The 16025-nt window shown below is 47.9% G+C and overlaps 1 protein-coding gene across 8 annotated transcripts in view; it reads right to left on the minus strand.

The window, feature by feature from the left end:
* DIP2C (disco interacting protein 2 homolog C) overlaps nt 1–16025 on the minus strand; it is a 655955-nt gene that overhangs the window by 67961 nt on the left and 571969 nt on the right. For all 8 annotated transcript variants that reach the window (XM_075315465.1, XM_075315466.1, XM_075315463.1 and 5 more), the window contains 2 exons: nt 13813–13922; nt 1006–1136 (listed from right to left, as the gene is read on the minus strand). In XM_075315465.1, coding sequence (XP_075171580.1) covers nt 1006–1136; nt 13813–13922 — 241 coding nt within the window. The remainder of the gene's footprint in view (nt 1–1005; nt 1137–13812; nt 13923–16025) is intronic.

Below are 16025 nucleotides of genomic sequence, written 5' to 3' on the forward strand. Positions count from 1 at the left end.
ATACAGGCAAGTAAAGTTTGTGAAATACACGGTTAATTGATTGATAGGAGCAACGGAATATCTAATAGGTGGGTCGGGTTTTGCTAGTTATTCCCGCCCCTGTCTGCCTTCCTGCCTGTCCTTCCTCCCCCTGTCTCTGTTATTACAGAGGGGAGGAAGGACAGGAAGGCAGACAGTGGTGGGAATAAGTAACAAAACCCAACTTGCCTATTAGATATTTTGTTGCCGCTATCAATCATGTAACAGTGCATTTCACAAACTTTACTTCCCTGTATTTCAGAAACTATACATCCATTATCACAATTAAACCTATGTATAGAATCAGCATGTTAGCGCCAGTATAACACTGGCTTTAGTTTATATAGAAAAATCCTGGTGGTTGGTCCTCTTTAAAGGGCTATCCCAACTGTAAAGATTTATCACCCACTGGAAAAGTGAAATGTTAGATCAGTAGGAATCTGGCCAATGAAATTCCCAACTATTGCTGAAATAGCTATAGTAGGATGCGTGACCAAATTTTAGGGATCAGTAGGGGGTCCTAGAAGTTAGACGCCCACTGATCTAACATTTACAAACTATGTGATGGGTAATCAATACAGATATTACTTTTTTTTACTTGGCTAAAATGGATCTGTTACCAATTTTCCAATACTCATATTACTAAATAGACCTCTTAGATCTGATGAACCTGGTGTACTTACTTTGAAAGTCCATGTTAGAGTGGATGTTTAATCCTTCCTTTAAATTTTACCCCAGATTAAAGGAGTCCGGTTAAAAAATGTTTAGTAAACTAAGTATCGGGGTCATACAGGTATTCTGACAGTATGATTACACCAGCCTCATCAGGTCGAAGAGATCAATTTAGTAGTAAATATGATGAGAGATGCTTTTTAAAATGTTCATCAACAGAATTATAGATTTCAGGGAATAGCATCTAAATATAATGTAAAACGTATTAGAAAAAGAGATTGACAATAAAGGACAGTCTGTACACATGATACGTACCTACAGAGGCACCAAAGGACAAAACCCAGTCCACAGTAGGGATCTAGACAAATAGCCACTTCTCTGGAGGGGTAGAGCTCACACTGAAGTTTAATGGATCGACAGAAGGCACTAGTGGCTGCATGGGACATCTGAAAAAGAAAAACGTATTCCACATACAAGCTAAAAGTGCAAAAGATACAATAAAATCTTTGGTTTAATCTCCAAAAATCAAAGTGGAAGCTTTAGCTTTATTTGCGTCAAACCAAACCCTACACCCAATCCCCAAGACAAGAGACAGATCGTTTTAAATAACTGACTGCATAACAGCACTGGAGACCGGTAGGAATACGAGGGAGTAACACATGATTGCAGGATCAGGCTATACAGTGTTTGTAGTCTGCTCCTATGGGGACACATTGGCTTGCATATGAGCTGTGTTCTCAAAAGGGTAGGATTTGTGTGTGTGTGTGTGTGGGGGGGGGGTTAGTAGAACTGTTTGGAAAGTTGATTACCATTTTTATATTTTACAACGTACTGAACAAAAATATAAGCACAACACTTTTGTCCCATTTTTCATGAGCTGAACTCACAGATTTAAGACTTTTTCAATGTACAAAAAAGAGCCTTTTCTCTCAAATATTGTTCACAAATTTGTCTAAATCAGTGTTAGGCCCCCTTCACATCTCCGTGGTACATATGACGTCCGTTTTCACACTTACCGGAGACACGGATGTAAGCATACCTGTTTTTTCACGGACGTGTGTACGTGTGGCGCACACGTGTTTCCATGTGTTCCGCACGGACGCAAGTCCGTTTTTCTCTGGCAGCACTGATGTTACACAGACCACACACTGATGTGATCTGTGTGATACGTAACGGAGAAAACACATGTCTGAAATAAAATGATTTTCTATGCTCACCTGTCTCCAGCGCTGCTGTCTTCAACGCTGCTGTCACTTGCTTCCAGGCCCGCTCACAATGCTCATGATTATTCACTGCACCGCGGACCCGGAAGCAGCAGCACCGGAGACAGCAGCACCAAAGATAAATTAATAAAAAGTTTCCTGATCTCTGTGTGGTATCACATGACACATACCACAGAAAACATGTGTCTTTGACATAAAATGATTTTCTATACTCACCTGTCTTCAGCGCTGCTGTCACTTGTTTCCAGGCTTGCTCATTATGCTCATGAATATTCATGGCACTGCGGACCCGGAAGCAGCAGCGCCAGAGACGGCAGTGTCGGGGACAGGTGAGCAAAAAGTTCCTGAACTCCATGTGCTATCTGTGAATGGCACAAAATCACAGCACACGGATGGCCATACGCACCTTCAACAATAACTGTGAAAACATACTTTTTTATCACGGGTGTGTGAAGGGGGCCTTAGTGAGCACTTCTCCTCTGCTGAGAGAATCCATCCACCTCACAGGTGTGGCATATCATGATGCTGATTAGACAGCATCATTACTGCACATTTTAGAGTGGCTTTTTATTGTGGGCAGCCCAAGGCACACCTGTGCACTAATCATGCTGTCTAATCAGTATCTTGATATGTCACACCTGTGAGGTGGATGGATTATCTCCACAAAGGAGATGTGCTCACTAACACAGATTTAGGCGGGCTTTGCACGTTGCGACATCGCAGGCCAATGCTGCGATGTCGCACGCGATAGTGCCCGCCCCCGTCGCAGGTACGATATCGTGTGATAGCTGGTGTAGCGAAAATTATCGCTACGCCAGCTTCACACGCACTCACCTGCCCTGCGACCGTCGCTCTGGCCGGCGACCCGCCTCCTTCCTAAGGGGGCGGGTCGTGCGGCGTCACTGCGACGTCACATGGCAGGCGGCCAATAGGAGCGGAGGGGCGGAGATGAGCAGGATGTAAACATCCTGCCCACCTCCTTCCTTCCGCATATCCTACGGAAGCCGCAGTGAGGCCGGTAGGAGATGTTCCTCGCTCCTGCGGCTTCACACACAGCGATGTGTGCTGCCGCAGGAACGAGGAACAACATCGGACCGTCGCGTCAGTGTAATTATGAATTACGCCGACGCTGCAACGATGATACGATTACGACAATTTTGCGCTCGTTAATCGTATCATCGAGCCTTTACACACTACGATGTCGCATGCGATGCCGGATGTGCGTCACTTTCAATTTTACCCCACCGACATCGCACCTGCGATGTCGTAGTGTGCAAAGCCGCCCTTAGACAAATTTGGGAACAATATTTGAGATCAAAGAAGGGAATTTTGTTTACTTACCGTAAATTCCTTTTCTTCTAGCTCCAATTGGGAGACCCAGACAATTGGGTGTATAGCTACTGCCTCCGGAGGCCGCACAAAGTACTACACTTAAAAGTGTAAGGCCCCTCCCCTTCTGGCTATACACCCCCCCGTGGGAGCACGGGTCCCTCAGTTTTAGTGCAAAAGCAAGAAGGAGGAAAGCCAATAACTGTTTCAAAAACAAATTCAATCCGATAAACAATATCGGAGAACGTAACTTATCAACATGAACAACATGTGCACCCGAAAAACAAATACCCTAAGAAAAAACAGGGCGGGTGCTGGGTCTCCCAATTGGAGCTAGAAGAAAAGGAATTTACGGTAAGTAAACAAAATTCCCTTCTTCTTTTTCGCTCCTAATTGGGAGACCCAGACAATTGGGACGTCCAAAAGCAGTCCCTGGGTGGGTAAAAGAATACCTCGTGATCGGGCTGTCAGGCAGCCCTTTCTTACAGGTGGGCCACCGCCGCCTGAAGGACTTGTCTACCTAGGCTGGCATCCGCCGAAGCGTAGGTATGCACCTGATAATGCTTGGTAAAAGTGTGCAGACTCGACCAGGTAGCCGCCTGGCACACCTGCTGAGCCGTAGCCTGATGCCGTAATGCCCAGGACGCACCCACGGCTCTGGTAGAATGGGCATTCAGTCCAGAAGGAGTCGGAAGCCCAGCAGAACGGTAGGCGTGAAGAATTGGTTCCTTGATCCACCGCGCAAGGGTGGATTTGGAAGCTTGCGACCCTTTATGCTGACCAGCGACCAGGATAAAGAGTGCATCCGAACGGCGCAGAGGCGCCGTGCGGGAAATGTAGATCCTGAGTGCTCTCACCAGGTCCAACAGATGCAAACCCTTTTCAAATTGGTGAACTGGATGCGGACACAAAGATGGTAAAGTGATATCCTGATTGAGATGAAAGGAAGATACCACCTTGGGAAGAAACTCTGGAATTGGACGCAGTACTACCTTGTCTTGGTGAAACACCAGGAAGGGAGATTTGCAAGATAACGCCGCCAGCTCTGACACTCTCCGAAGAGACGTGACCGCCACCAGAAAAGTCACTTTCTGTGAAAGCCGAGAAAAGGAAATCTCCTTCATAGGCTCGAAAGGTGGCTTCTGGAGAGCAATTAGAACCTTGTTCAGATCCCAGGGTTCCAATGGCCGCTTGTAAGGGGGAACGATATGACAAACCCCTTGCAGGAACGTGCGTACCTTAGGAAGTCGCGCCAGGCGCTTCTGAAAGAATACGGATAGCGCAGAGACTTGTCCTTTAAGGGAGCTAAGCGACAAACCTTTTTCCAACCCAGACTGCAGGAAGGAAAGAAAAATAGGCAATGCAAATGGCCAGGGAGAAACTCCCTGAGCAGAGCACCAAGATAAGAATATCTTCCACGTTCTGTGGTAGATCTTGGCGGAGGATGGTTTCCTAGCCTGTCTCATGGTGGCAACAACATCATGAGATAAACCTGAGGTCCCTAGGATCCAGGACTCAATGGCCACACAGTCAGGTTCAGGGCCGCAGAATTCAGATGGAAAAACGGCCCTTGAGACAGCAAGTCTGGACGGCCCGGTAGCGCCCACGGTTGTCCTACCGTGAGATGCCACAGATCCGGGTACCACGACCTCCTTGGCCAGTCTGGAGCGACGAGAATGGCGCAACGGCAGTCGGACCTGATTTTGCGGAGCACTCTGGGCAACAATGCCAGAGGTGGGAACACATAAGGTAGTCGGAACTGCGACCAATCCTGAACTAAGGCGTCTGCCGCCAGAGCTCGGTGATCGTGAGACCGTGCCATGAAAACCGGGACCTTGTTGTTGTGCCGTGACGCCATCAGGTCGACGTCCGGCATTCCTCAGCGGCGACAGATCTCCTGAAACACGTCCGGGTGAAGGGACCATTCCCCTGCGTCCATATGCCCTGGCGACTGAGAAAGTCTGCTTCCCAGTTTTCCACGCCTGGGATGTGAACTGCGGATATGGTGGATGCTGTGTTTTCCACCCACGTCAGAATCCGCCGGACTTCTTGAAAGGCTTGTCGACTGCGTGTTCCCCCTTGGTGGTTGATGTACGCCACCGCTGTGGAATTGTCCGACTGAATCCGGATCTGCTTGCCCTCCAGCCACTATTGGAAGGCTCGCAGAGCAAGATAGACTGCTCTGATTTCCAGAACATTGATCTGAAGGGTGGACTCTCTCTGAGCCCACGTACCCTGAGCCCTGTGGTGAAGAAACACTGCTCCCCACCCTGATAGGCTCGCATCTGTCGTGACCACCGCCCAGGATGGGGGTAGGAACGACTTTCCTTTTGACAATGAGGTGGGAAGAAGCCACCATCGGAGAGAGTCCTTGGCTGCCTGAGAGAGGGAGACATCCCTGTCGAGGGACGTCGACTTCCCGTCCCATTGGCGGAGAATGTCCCATTGTAGAGGGCGCAGATGAAACTGCGCGAAAGGGACTGCTTCCATTGCTGCCACCATCTTCCCTAGGAAATGCATGAGGCGCCTCAAGGAGTGGGACTGGTTCTGCAGGAGAGATTGCACCCCTGTCTGCAGAGAGCACTGCTTGTCCAGTGGAAGCTTCACTATCGCTGAGAGAGTATGAAACTCCATGCCAAGATATGTTAGTGATTGGGTCGGGGTTAGATTTGACTTTGAAAAGTTGATAATCCACCCGAAACTCTGGAGAGTCTTCAGTGCCACGTTCAGACTGTGTTGGCATGCCTCTTGAGAGGGTGCCTTTATAAGTAGATCGTCCAAATACGGGATCACGGAGTGACCCTGCGAGTGCAGGACAGCTACTACTGCTGCCATGACCTTGGTGAAGACCCGAGGGGCTGTTGCCAGCCCGAAAGGTAACGCTACGAACTGCAGGTGTTCGCTTTCTATAACGAAGCGTAGAAAACGCTGATGCTCTGGCGCAATCGGCACGTGAAGATAAGCATCTTTGATGTCTATTGATGCTAAGAAATCTCCTTGAGACATTGAGGCTATGACGGAGCGTAGAGATTCCATCCGGAACCTCCTGGTTTTTACGTGTTTGTTGAGCAACTTTAGATCCAGGACGGGCCGAAAGGACCCGTCCTTCTTTGGCACCACAAACGGATTGGAGTAAAAACCGTGACCTTGTTCCTGAAGAGGAACGGAAGTCACCACTCCTTCCGCCTTTAGAGCGGCCACCGCCTGCAGCAGAGCATCGGCTCGGTCGGGCGGTGGGGAAGTTCTGAAGAAACGAGTTGGAGGACGAGAGCTGAACTCTATCCTGTACCCGTGAGACAGAATGTCCCTCACCCAACGGTCTTTGACCTGTGACAGCCAAATGTCGCCAAAGTGGGAGAGCCTGCCACCGACCGAGGATGCGGAGAGAGGAGGCTGAAAGTCATGAGGAAGCCGTCTTGGTAACGGTTCTTCCTGCTGTCTTTTTTGGGCGTGACTGAGTCTGCCAAGAATCTGAGCCTCTCTGATCCTTTTGAGTCCTTTTGGACGAGGAGAATTGGGACCTGCCTGAGCCTCGAAAGGACCGAAAACCAGACTGACCCCTCCTTTGTTGGGGCTTTTTTTGTCTGTGTTGAGGTAAGGATGAGTCCTTACCCTTGGAATGTTTAATGATTTCATCCAAACGCTCCCCAAACAATCGGTCACGAGAAAAAGGCAAACTGGTTAAGCACTTCTTGGAAGCAGAATCTGCCTTCCATTCTCTCAACCACAGGGCTCTGCGCAAAACCACGGAGTTGGCTGACGCCACCGCCGTACGGCTCGTAGAGTCCAGGACAGCATTAATCGCGTAAGACGCGAATGCAGACATTTGAGAGGTCAATGGTGCCACCTGCGGAGCAGATGTACGTGTGACTGAGTCGACTTGCGTAAGCCCAGCTGAAATAGCTTGGAGTGCCCATACGGCTGCGAAAGCTGGCGCCAACGACGCTCCAATAGCTTCATAGATGGATTTCAGCCAGAGCTCCATCTGCCTGTCAGTGGCATCTTTAAGTGCCGCTCCATCTTCTACTGCAACTAAAGATCTAGCTGCAAGCCTGGAGATTGGAGGATCCACCTTGGGACACTGGGTCCAACCCTTGACCACGTCAGGGGGAAAAGGATAGCGTGTATCTTTAAGCCGTTTAGAAAACCGCTTCTCAGGATAAGCGTGGTGTTTCTGGATTGCATCTCTAAAGTCAGAGTGGTCCAGAAAAGTGCTTAATTTACGTTTGGGATATCTGAAATGGAATTTCTCCTGCTGTGAAGCTGCCTCCTCCGCAGGAGGAGCTGGCGGAGAAATATCTAACATCCTATTGATGGACGCTATAAGATCATTCACTATGGCGTCACCATCCGGTGTATCCAGATTGAGAGCGGTCCCAGGATCAGAATCTTGATCAGTTACATCCGCCTCATCACCCATAGATTCGTCCCGCTGGGATCCTGACCAGTGAGACGAAGTTGAGGGCCCCTCATAACGAGCCCGCTTAGGTTGTCTGGGACTGTCGTCCGAGTCAGAATCGTCACCCTGGGGTGCATGTGACACCCCCGGAGCTTGGAAGTGTTCCAGCTGAGGGGGACCAGGGAGCAATGATGCCACAGTGTCCATGGTCTGAGTTACTGGTCTAGACTGCAATGTTTCAAGAATCTTTGACATGGTCATAGACAATCTGTCAGCAAAAGCTGTAAACTCCGTTCCTGTCACCTGGACAGCATTCACAGGTGGTACACCCTGGGTCACGTCCAGCAGAGGCCCCGGCTGTGCAAGTTGCACAGGGGCCGAGTATTGCACACAATGGGGGTCAGTGGAACCTGCCGGTAGAGCAGCCCCACATGCGGTACAGGCAGCATATAATGTCTGTGCCTTGGCACCCTTGCGTTTTGCGGACGACATGCTGTTGCCTCCTTGTAATCTAGGAGGGTATATAGCCGAGAATCACCAGCGACCGTACAGTACAAAGTATTTGCAAACACAAAATACTCAGTATACAAACGGCACAAGTGGGGGTGAGCCCTTGAGGCTGCTTACCGCCCGCTGAACAGCGGGTATGAGGCCGTAGAATCCCGTGTCTGGGTCTCCCCGTCTCCCCTCTGCAGCTCAGCGTGCAGGCAGGAATGGCTGCCGGCGTTCTGTGAAGAGGGGCGGACCGTGGGCGTGCCACAAACAAAGTGCGGGAAACTGCGTCCTACTGTGCCTGGTGTGAGGGCTGGAGTATGTAAAAAAGACTCCAGCCCTCAGCGCTGATGCTCTGTACAGCGTCCCGCCCTCCTCCTGACTGGCAGGTGCGGAGGCGGGAACGAACGAACTAGGCCGCAAAAGCCGGGGACTGTAGTAATAAGCGCGGCCGTGATATATGCACGGTCAGCGCGGAAGTCCCCGGCGCACCACTAGTCCCAGCCGCGTCGCAGTCCCAGCGGCCGGCGCGACCGTTCTCCCTGAGTCTACCCACTCAGCTAAGCTGAAGTGAGGAAATGGCACAAGCGCAGCAGCGCTGTTGTCCCCGGCGCACTAACACACCCAGCAATGCTGCGGTGTGCGCGCGTATGCACGGGGACACAGAGTACCTTGACGGAGCAGGGCCATGTCCCTGACGATACTCAGCTCCATATCCAGCGGCTTCTCCAGGGGCTGCGGATGGAGCACGGTCTCAGTGCCTGGAGACCGGTAAAATCCCACTTCGCCCAGAGCCCTAATGGGGATGGGGAAGGAATCAGCATGTGGGCTCCAGCCTCCGTACCCGCAATGGGTACCTCAACCTTAACAAGCACCACCGACAGAAAGTGGGGTGAGAAGGGAGCATGCTGGGGGCCCTGTATGGGCCCTCTTTTCTTCCATCCGACATAGTCAGCAGCTGCTGCTGACTAAACAGTGGAGCTATGCGTGCGTGTCTGACCTCCTTCGCACAAAGCAAAAACTGAGGGACCCGTGCTCCCACGGGGGGGTGTATAGCCAGAAGGGGAGGGGCCTTACACTTTTAAGTGTAGTACTTTGTGCGGCCTCCGGAGGCAGTAGCTATACACCCAATTGTCTGGGTCTCCCAATTAGGAGCGAAAAAGAAAGGTCTTTTGTGCACATAGAAAAAAGTCTTAGATCTTTGAGTTCAGCTCCTGAAAATTGGGGCAAAAACAAAGGTGTTTATATTTTTGTTCAGTGTAGATGCATAAGATGCAATAGTATACATACCCTTAAACCCATTTTACTAGTCTAGAGACAGATAGGAGGACACATTGGCACCACAAGAGTTACTACTGCTGCAAATCCCGAAATGGACACAGTGATAAATCTCGTCGAGGCTTAATTTAAATGTTAAATATGCTCCTAATGAACTGAAAATGATGACTTGGCTGCAGCGTACGAGCCATTAAATCTTTATGATACACAGGGACATTTTTACTACACTGGTCGCTTGACTTGGAAATTACAGCTTGTTAGGGCAATCTGTAATGCGTTTGGATCCGTTCGCAATGGGATTTTTTCTAGTGAGTAAATACCGGCCATTTGACAAAATCACACAGACTTCATTGTAAATCAATTTACAAAAATAATTTCACCAAAACTTTCAGTATTTAACAAGCATTTTAATGTTATAGGGCCGGTCATGTATAAAGAGCGGCGGCAGACATTTCTTAGTTTGAGCCAATATTTCATTTAGGAGTCCACTAAAATGATTTAACAAAAGGACAAGGCAGCAAAACTGGACAATGCTATAATGCCATGTTGTCTGTGATTACTTTAGCATTATACAGCAAATAATAACTGCAAGATGTTCGCAGATAATCTTAACAACCAAAATCGGACCAATTCCTTGAAGACCATGGGAATCATGATGGGGGGAGTTGTTAGTTTTGGCACGTACCAAGTCATTGCCATCTGTGGACACGTGCTCACTATGGAAGTACTAAAGTTTTGCCATATTGCAAGGGTTAAATATACTTGCCCATCCTCCTGGAAGGTTTGGAGTCTCCTAAAAAAGGGCAAATCTCCTTGGTGTTACCAATTCCTTCTGAAATCTCCAAGAAAGCAGCCCTTGCACTCGTTTTTTCCAATGGTGGTGGGAATAAAAGATGTGTGGAAGGTGGTGGCATGGCTATGGGGACATATTTTGCTGCACTGTTTTTTCAAAAAAGGGCTTGTTTCAGAGTCAGCAATTATGGGGGAAAAAAAATATTATTAGGGCCTATAAGCGTCAATCAGAAATATCAAGTAGGAGGTAGTTTGGCTACATCCTACTTTTTAGGTGGGCAATCCAGGAAGAGTAATCTGGGGTTGTAGGCCACCATCGATAGGTCAGTACTGACCTCAGCAGCAGAGGGGGAGCACCTGTCTACCCATTTCCTATTTTTAATCATAGGCATTTGTTGGGAAAGTATCACCTAATAATTGGGGCCATAAGCAAAACCAGACAGCACCAATGACTTTAAATGCTGCTAAGTGCCAGGATACATGGAAGTACAATACCAGTTTCCAAATAGGATATCAAACCAAAAACAAAAAGCAAAAGTTTGCCATTATCCCCCCACCCAAAAAAAAAAATAAGAAAGAAATACATTTATTTGAGATCCGTGACAAAAAGGTACACCCCATATTGGCCTCACCCATGAGAAATATTAAAAATAGTATTTATTTATAAAGTTTTTTTTTTTCATACTGGTGATCTTTTGCTCTTTTTTGTCTGACCCTTAAAAAGGGGAATACGATCTCCTTTTGATTTTTTTCATCTGCTCTGGCAGACCTGATTGATCCATGGGTTACATGGTTGACCACTAAAGGGAACCTGGCACCATATTTGTCCCTTATAAACTGCAGCCACCACCAGTAGGCACTCATATACAGCATACTAAAATGCTGTATATAAGTGCATAGGCCAATCCATATAACATAAAAAATAGCTTCTATTAAACTCATCTGTGGGGCGGCCCGGTCCAAGCGGCTTTTGTTGTGAATGTCAGTTATGCTTTTGCTGCTGTGAGGCTCCCTCTTGTGGCCAGGAATGGTTTGGACAGAGACCAGGTGTTCTAGAGCAATGGGCGTTTCCATTGCTAACTCTCTGCCTATTTAAACCCTGGCCTCCTGAGCCGGTTATCATTGTCCTGTAGCTCTCTAGCCTTTTCATCTTGCTTCTGACCACATCCACCCCAGATAAGTGCTTGGTTCTTTCTTATGTTGTTTTTGTTCTTATCTGGGTTTGTCATTTACTGTAGTTGTTTTCAGTTTATTTGCATGCAGGAATCTTCCCTCTCTGTTGCTTTGCTGGGAAGCTCCCTGCAGCTATGTTTGGAGTTTTGCTCCTATAAGTCCATGTGTCTGTTTCTTCTTGAATTTGTAATTGTTCCTGTTTTTTTGTTCATTGGTTTGACAAGAGCACCTGATATAGGACGGAGTGCAGATCGTGCGATCTGAGGACCTTTTTGTACTATCAGGTATTTGGGTTTTTGTAGGGTTTTTCTCTGGCCACCATCAGCCCCTTTCCTATCCTTTCCTATTTAGTCAGTGGGGCCTCACCTTTGGTAATCCTATCATCCATCTGTGTATTGTATTTTCCTATATAACCGTAGTCTTTGAATGTGGGGGGCTTGCTATACCTTTTCCGGTCTATTTCTGAGGCAGAGAGTTATTCATCTTTCCTTTTTTTAGGATAGCTAGTTCTTCGACTGGGTTCGTGGTGCATAGGATGTTAGTTCACCCCTCAGCTACTTTTAGTGTTGATGGTTAGTAAGGGGATGGCGGCCAGATTAGTTGCCAATGCTCTTGTCACCTTTTTTGCCAATGATCTATTGTGATCTTCCATGGTTCTGGATCATAACAGGCTTCGCTGGTCTCGGTCTGGCGCCTTCTCTCCTCATTCCATCGCCATCCTCCTTCCCAGCTCTGTGTGGATGAGACAGAGCCCTAGATTGTGCTCCTATGCACATGCACTTCGGTCTACCATGCTGAGGGAAGATCAAAGTATTGTAGCGCATATGAGCGGGCAGTCTTTGACCTTTCCCCGAGTCTGAGCATTACAGTATTTTGCTCTGCCCACAGCAGGGCAGAAAGAAGTGCATGTGCGCAAGAGCGCAATGGCGGCCCTCTGTGGATGACGTAGAACACATCATCCACACAGAGCTGTGAAGGAGGCGAGCGATGGAAGGAGGCGAGCGATGGAAGGAGGCGAGCGATGGAAGGAGGAGAGCGATGAAAGGAGGAGAGCGATGAAAGGAGGAGAGCGATGAAAGGAGGAGAGCGATGAAAGGAGGAGAGCGATGAAAGGAGGAGAGCGATGAAAGGAGGAGAGCGATGAAAGGAGGAGAGCGATGGAAAGAGGAGAGCGATGGAAAGAGGAGAGCGATGGAAAGAGGAGAGCGATGGAAGGAGGAGAGCGATGGAAGGAGGAGAGCGATGGAAGGAGGAGAGCGATGAAAGGAGGAGAGCGATGAAAGGAGGAGAGCGATGGAAGGAGGAGAGCGATGAAAGGAGGAGAGCGATGAAAGGAGGAGAGCGATGGAAGGAGGAGAGCGATGGAAGGAGAAGAGCGATGAAAGGAGGAGAGCGATGAAAGGAGGAGAGCGATGGAAGGAGGAGAGCGATGAAAGGAGGAGAGCGATGAAAGGAGGAGAGCGATGGAAGGAGGAGAGCGATGGAAGGAGAAGAGCGATGAAAGGAGGAGAGCGATGAAAGGAGGAGAGCGATGAAAGGAGGAGAGCGATTAAAGGAGGAGAGCGATGAAAGGAGGAGAGCGATGGAAGGAGGAGAGCGATGGAAGGAGGAGAGCGATGGAAGGAGGAGAGCGATGGAAGGAGGAGAGCGATGGAAGGAAGAGAGCGATGGAAGGAGGAGAGCGATGGAAGGAGGAGAGCGATGGAAGGAGGAGAGCGATGGAAGGAGGAGTGCGATGGAAGGAGGAGAGCGATGGAAGGAGGAGAGCGATGGAAGGAGGAGAGCGATGGAAGGAGGAGAGCGATGGAAGGAGGAGAGCGATGGAAGGAGGAGAGCGATGGAAGGAGGAGAGCGATGGAAGGAGGAGAGCGATGGAAGGAGGAGAGCGATGGAAGGAGGAGAGCGATGGAAGGAGGAGAGCGATGGAAGGAGGATAGCGATGGAAGGAGGCGAGCGATGGAAGGAAGAGAGCGATGGAAGGAGGAGAGCGATGGAAGGAGGAGAGCGATGGAAGGAGGAGAGCGATGGAAGGAGGAGAGCGATGGAAGGAGGAGAGCGATGGAAGGAGGAGAGCGATGGAAGGAGGAGAGCGATGGAAGGAGGCGAGCGATGAAAGGAAGAGAGCGATGGAAGGAAGAGAGGAGGCGTCAGACCAAGACCAGCGATGCACATCGGACCAGACTGCATATTCTAAAATGATGTATATAAGAGCTTACTGGTGGTGGCTGCAGCGTATAAGTGACAAATCTGGCGACATGTTCCCTATCCGGTACATACCGGTACGTAATTTTATGCTTGAAATATAATAGTTACAATCTTACAATGATATTGTCAGCTCGCGGGGGGTTCAGCTGCTGGATCAGAAGACCACTGGGCCCCCTTCAGGTGAAAAAGTCTGGAAATGAATGTGCACACACATATAATAGCCGGACGTACCTTCACCCCAGCAAGCATTCCAGTTGTAGATACACTAAAATCAAGGTAAGCCAATGTCTCTGGGTCTGAGGGTTTGTAGATTTGGGATGGTCTTTTCTTTGGCAAATCATCTTAAAAAAATAAAAACAATAACATTACAAATTAATAAGAGATCAGCAGTAAGCATAACTTTTACTCCTATGTACAGAAGAAGATGTGACTTTTATTTCCAAAAATTAATCAAGAAAACAATTTCAAACATTTCATATATAAAATCTAGTTATCAGCCGGTATCAAAATGTGGCTCCAACGGGCAGATCTTGGGACGTTGCGTGACACAGAGATCTTTGGTTACTTCATATATTCGCATACATCTAGTATGTATAGACTTGCTCTATGGGACACCGGACCGACAGATATTACATAAGAGCAGAATACAGGCCCATACACCACATATAGGCTACATTGATACACTCCAATGGATGCGCAGCATACAGCGCTCATCACACAGTTAGTGCCCCGTCCACCATTAGCTCAGTAATAAAGTGAATGGAAACCACAATTGTAAAATATAATTACACAAATGTTTAAACTGATTTTAGAGCATTGGTTTTTTCATTAATTTGTCTCCAGCTGCTTCTGTAAAACATGACCCACAGCCCAGGGCAGGATATCTGTGTAAGATGACTTTTACCACTTGCTGCTGTGTAATTATATTTGCAAAAATAACCAAACTATTATTGAAAATCTATAGAGGAAAGAGTAAGTAATGCAAATTCCAGAATGCTGCGCACGGGCTCCCCTGACAATAGGCAACGAGTTCACATAATTACAGGAAAGAAAATAAAAAAAAAAAAAGAGATAGGAAATGGGCCTAAAAATACCATCAGCAGTACGCTAAATAACGGGCACCTCAGATATAATGATAATTGATAGAAGTAGTAAACATATGGTGGGATGACGGAAATAACCCCACTTTAACGCTTTCTTTCCGGGATAATTTTTCATTTTTGCTTATTCTTCCCCATACCATAGCTGTACAAAGGGCAGTTTTTCGCTGGGTGATTTGTAGTTTTGAACGATACCATTGATTTTACTATTTTACTATAAAGTGGACAAAACCTTAGGCTGCTTTCACACCTCCGGTTTTAGCAGAGCCGCCCAATCCGGCTCTAAAACCTATGCAATGGTAGCAGCGACAATACCGCATCCTTTGCTTACGTTTTTTACATGCGGCCCGTCCATTTTTTGCCGCTTGCGGCTTGCTACTGAGCATGCGCAGTGGAAAACACCGCATGCGGCAGCCGGATGCGTTTTTTTGCCGCGGGATGCCGCATGTGGCGTCCATAGGCATGCATTGCAAATTGCGCCGTATTGGCCAGATGCGGCGCAATGCGGTTTTTTTTTTGCCGGACAAAAAAACGTGCAAGGCAACGTTCTATCCAGCCGCCGCATTGGCTAAATCTTCCGCATGCGTCAAAAACCGGACACAACGCAAGCCCATGCGGCACAATACGGCGCTAATGTAAGTCTATGCGAAAAAAAACGCAACCGGCAGTAAAAAAAAACAGTTGCGTTTTTTCTGCAAAGTGCCGGATTGTGCCGCACAGGAAAAAACGGATGTGTGAAAGCAGCCTAACACAGAAGCAAAATTAGCATATATTAGCAGTAGGTATATAGTAATAGCACATATAAATAGCACAGGGTACTTAGCATTGTTTTTGATCAAAAAAGTGTAAAAGCTATCCCATCGTGACAAGGTGTACCCCAATTGGCTAAACTGGATTGGCAAATTGGAGGGGTTTGGAGAATGGAGGAGGGTGGGCTTGAGATGGGTGTACCAGCTTTGTTCGGATGAATAGTTCCGCTTATTTGAACAGCTGAAGCAGGACTATTGTCTGCCGAACTCTGAATTTTTCAAGTACTTACAATTGAGGTATACCATAGAAATTCAGAGGCATACAACAGACTTGTCTGTTCACACAGTGGGATCTTGAAAAGTGTATTAAAGTCTAATGCTACAAAGGGAATCATGTCCTTATTGTAGAACTCCTTGCTCTTGGGGGACCCTATGGGCAGCACAAGATTAAAGTGGGAGAAAGATGTTGGTCCTATTACCGCGGACGAATGGGAAAGTATTCTAAACTCCATTAAAGCACTTTTCCATTAATACGACCCAGAAAAGGTCGCAACTATCTCTGGTCCACAGGGTCTACAGAACCCCAAAAGCGTTA

Source organism: Anomaloglossus baeobatrachus, chromosome 6 (genome assembly GCF_048569485.1).
Source record: "Anomaloglossus baeobatrachus isolate aAnoBae1 chromosome 6, aAnoBae1.hap1, whole genome shotgun sequence".
Lineage (NCBI taxonomy): Eukaryota > Metazoa > Chordata > Amphibia > Anura > Aromobatidae > Anomaloglossus > Anomaloglossus baeobatrachus.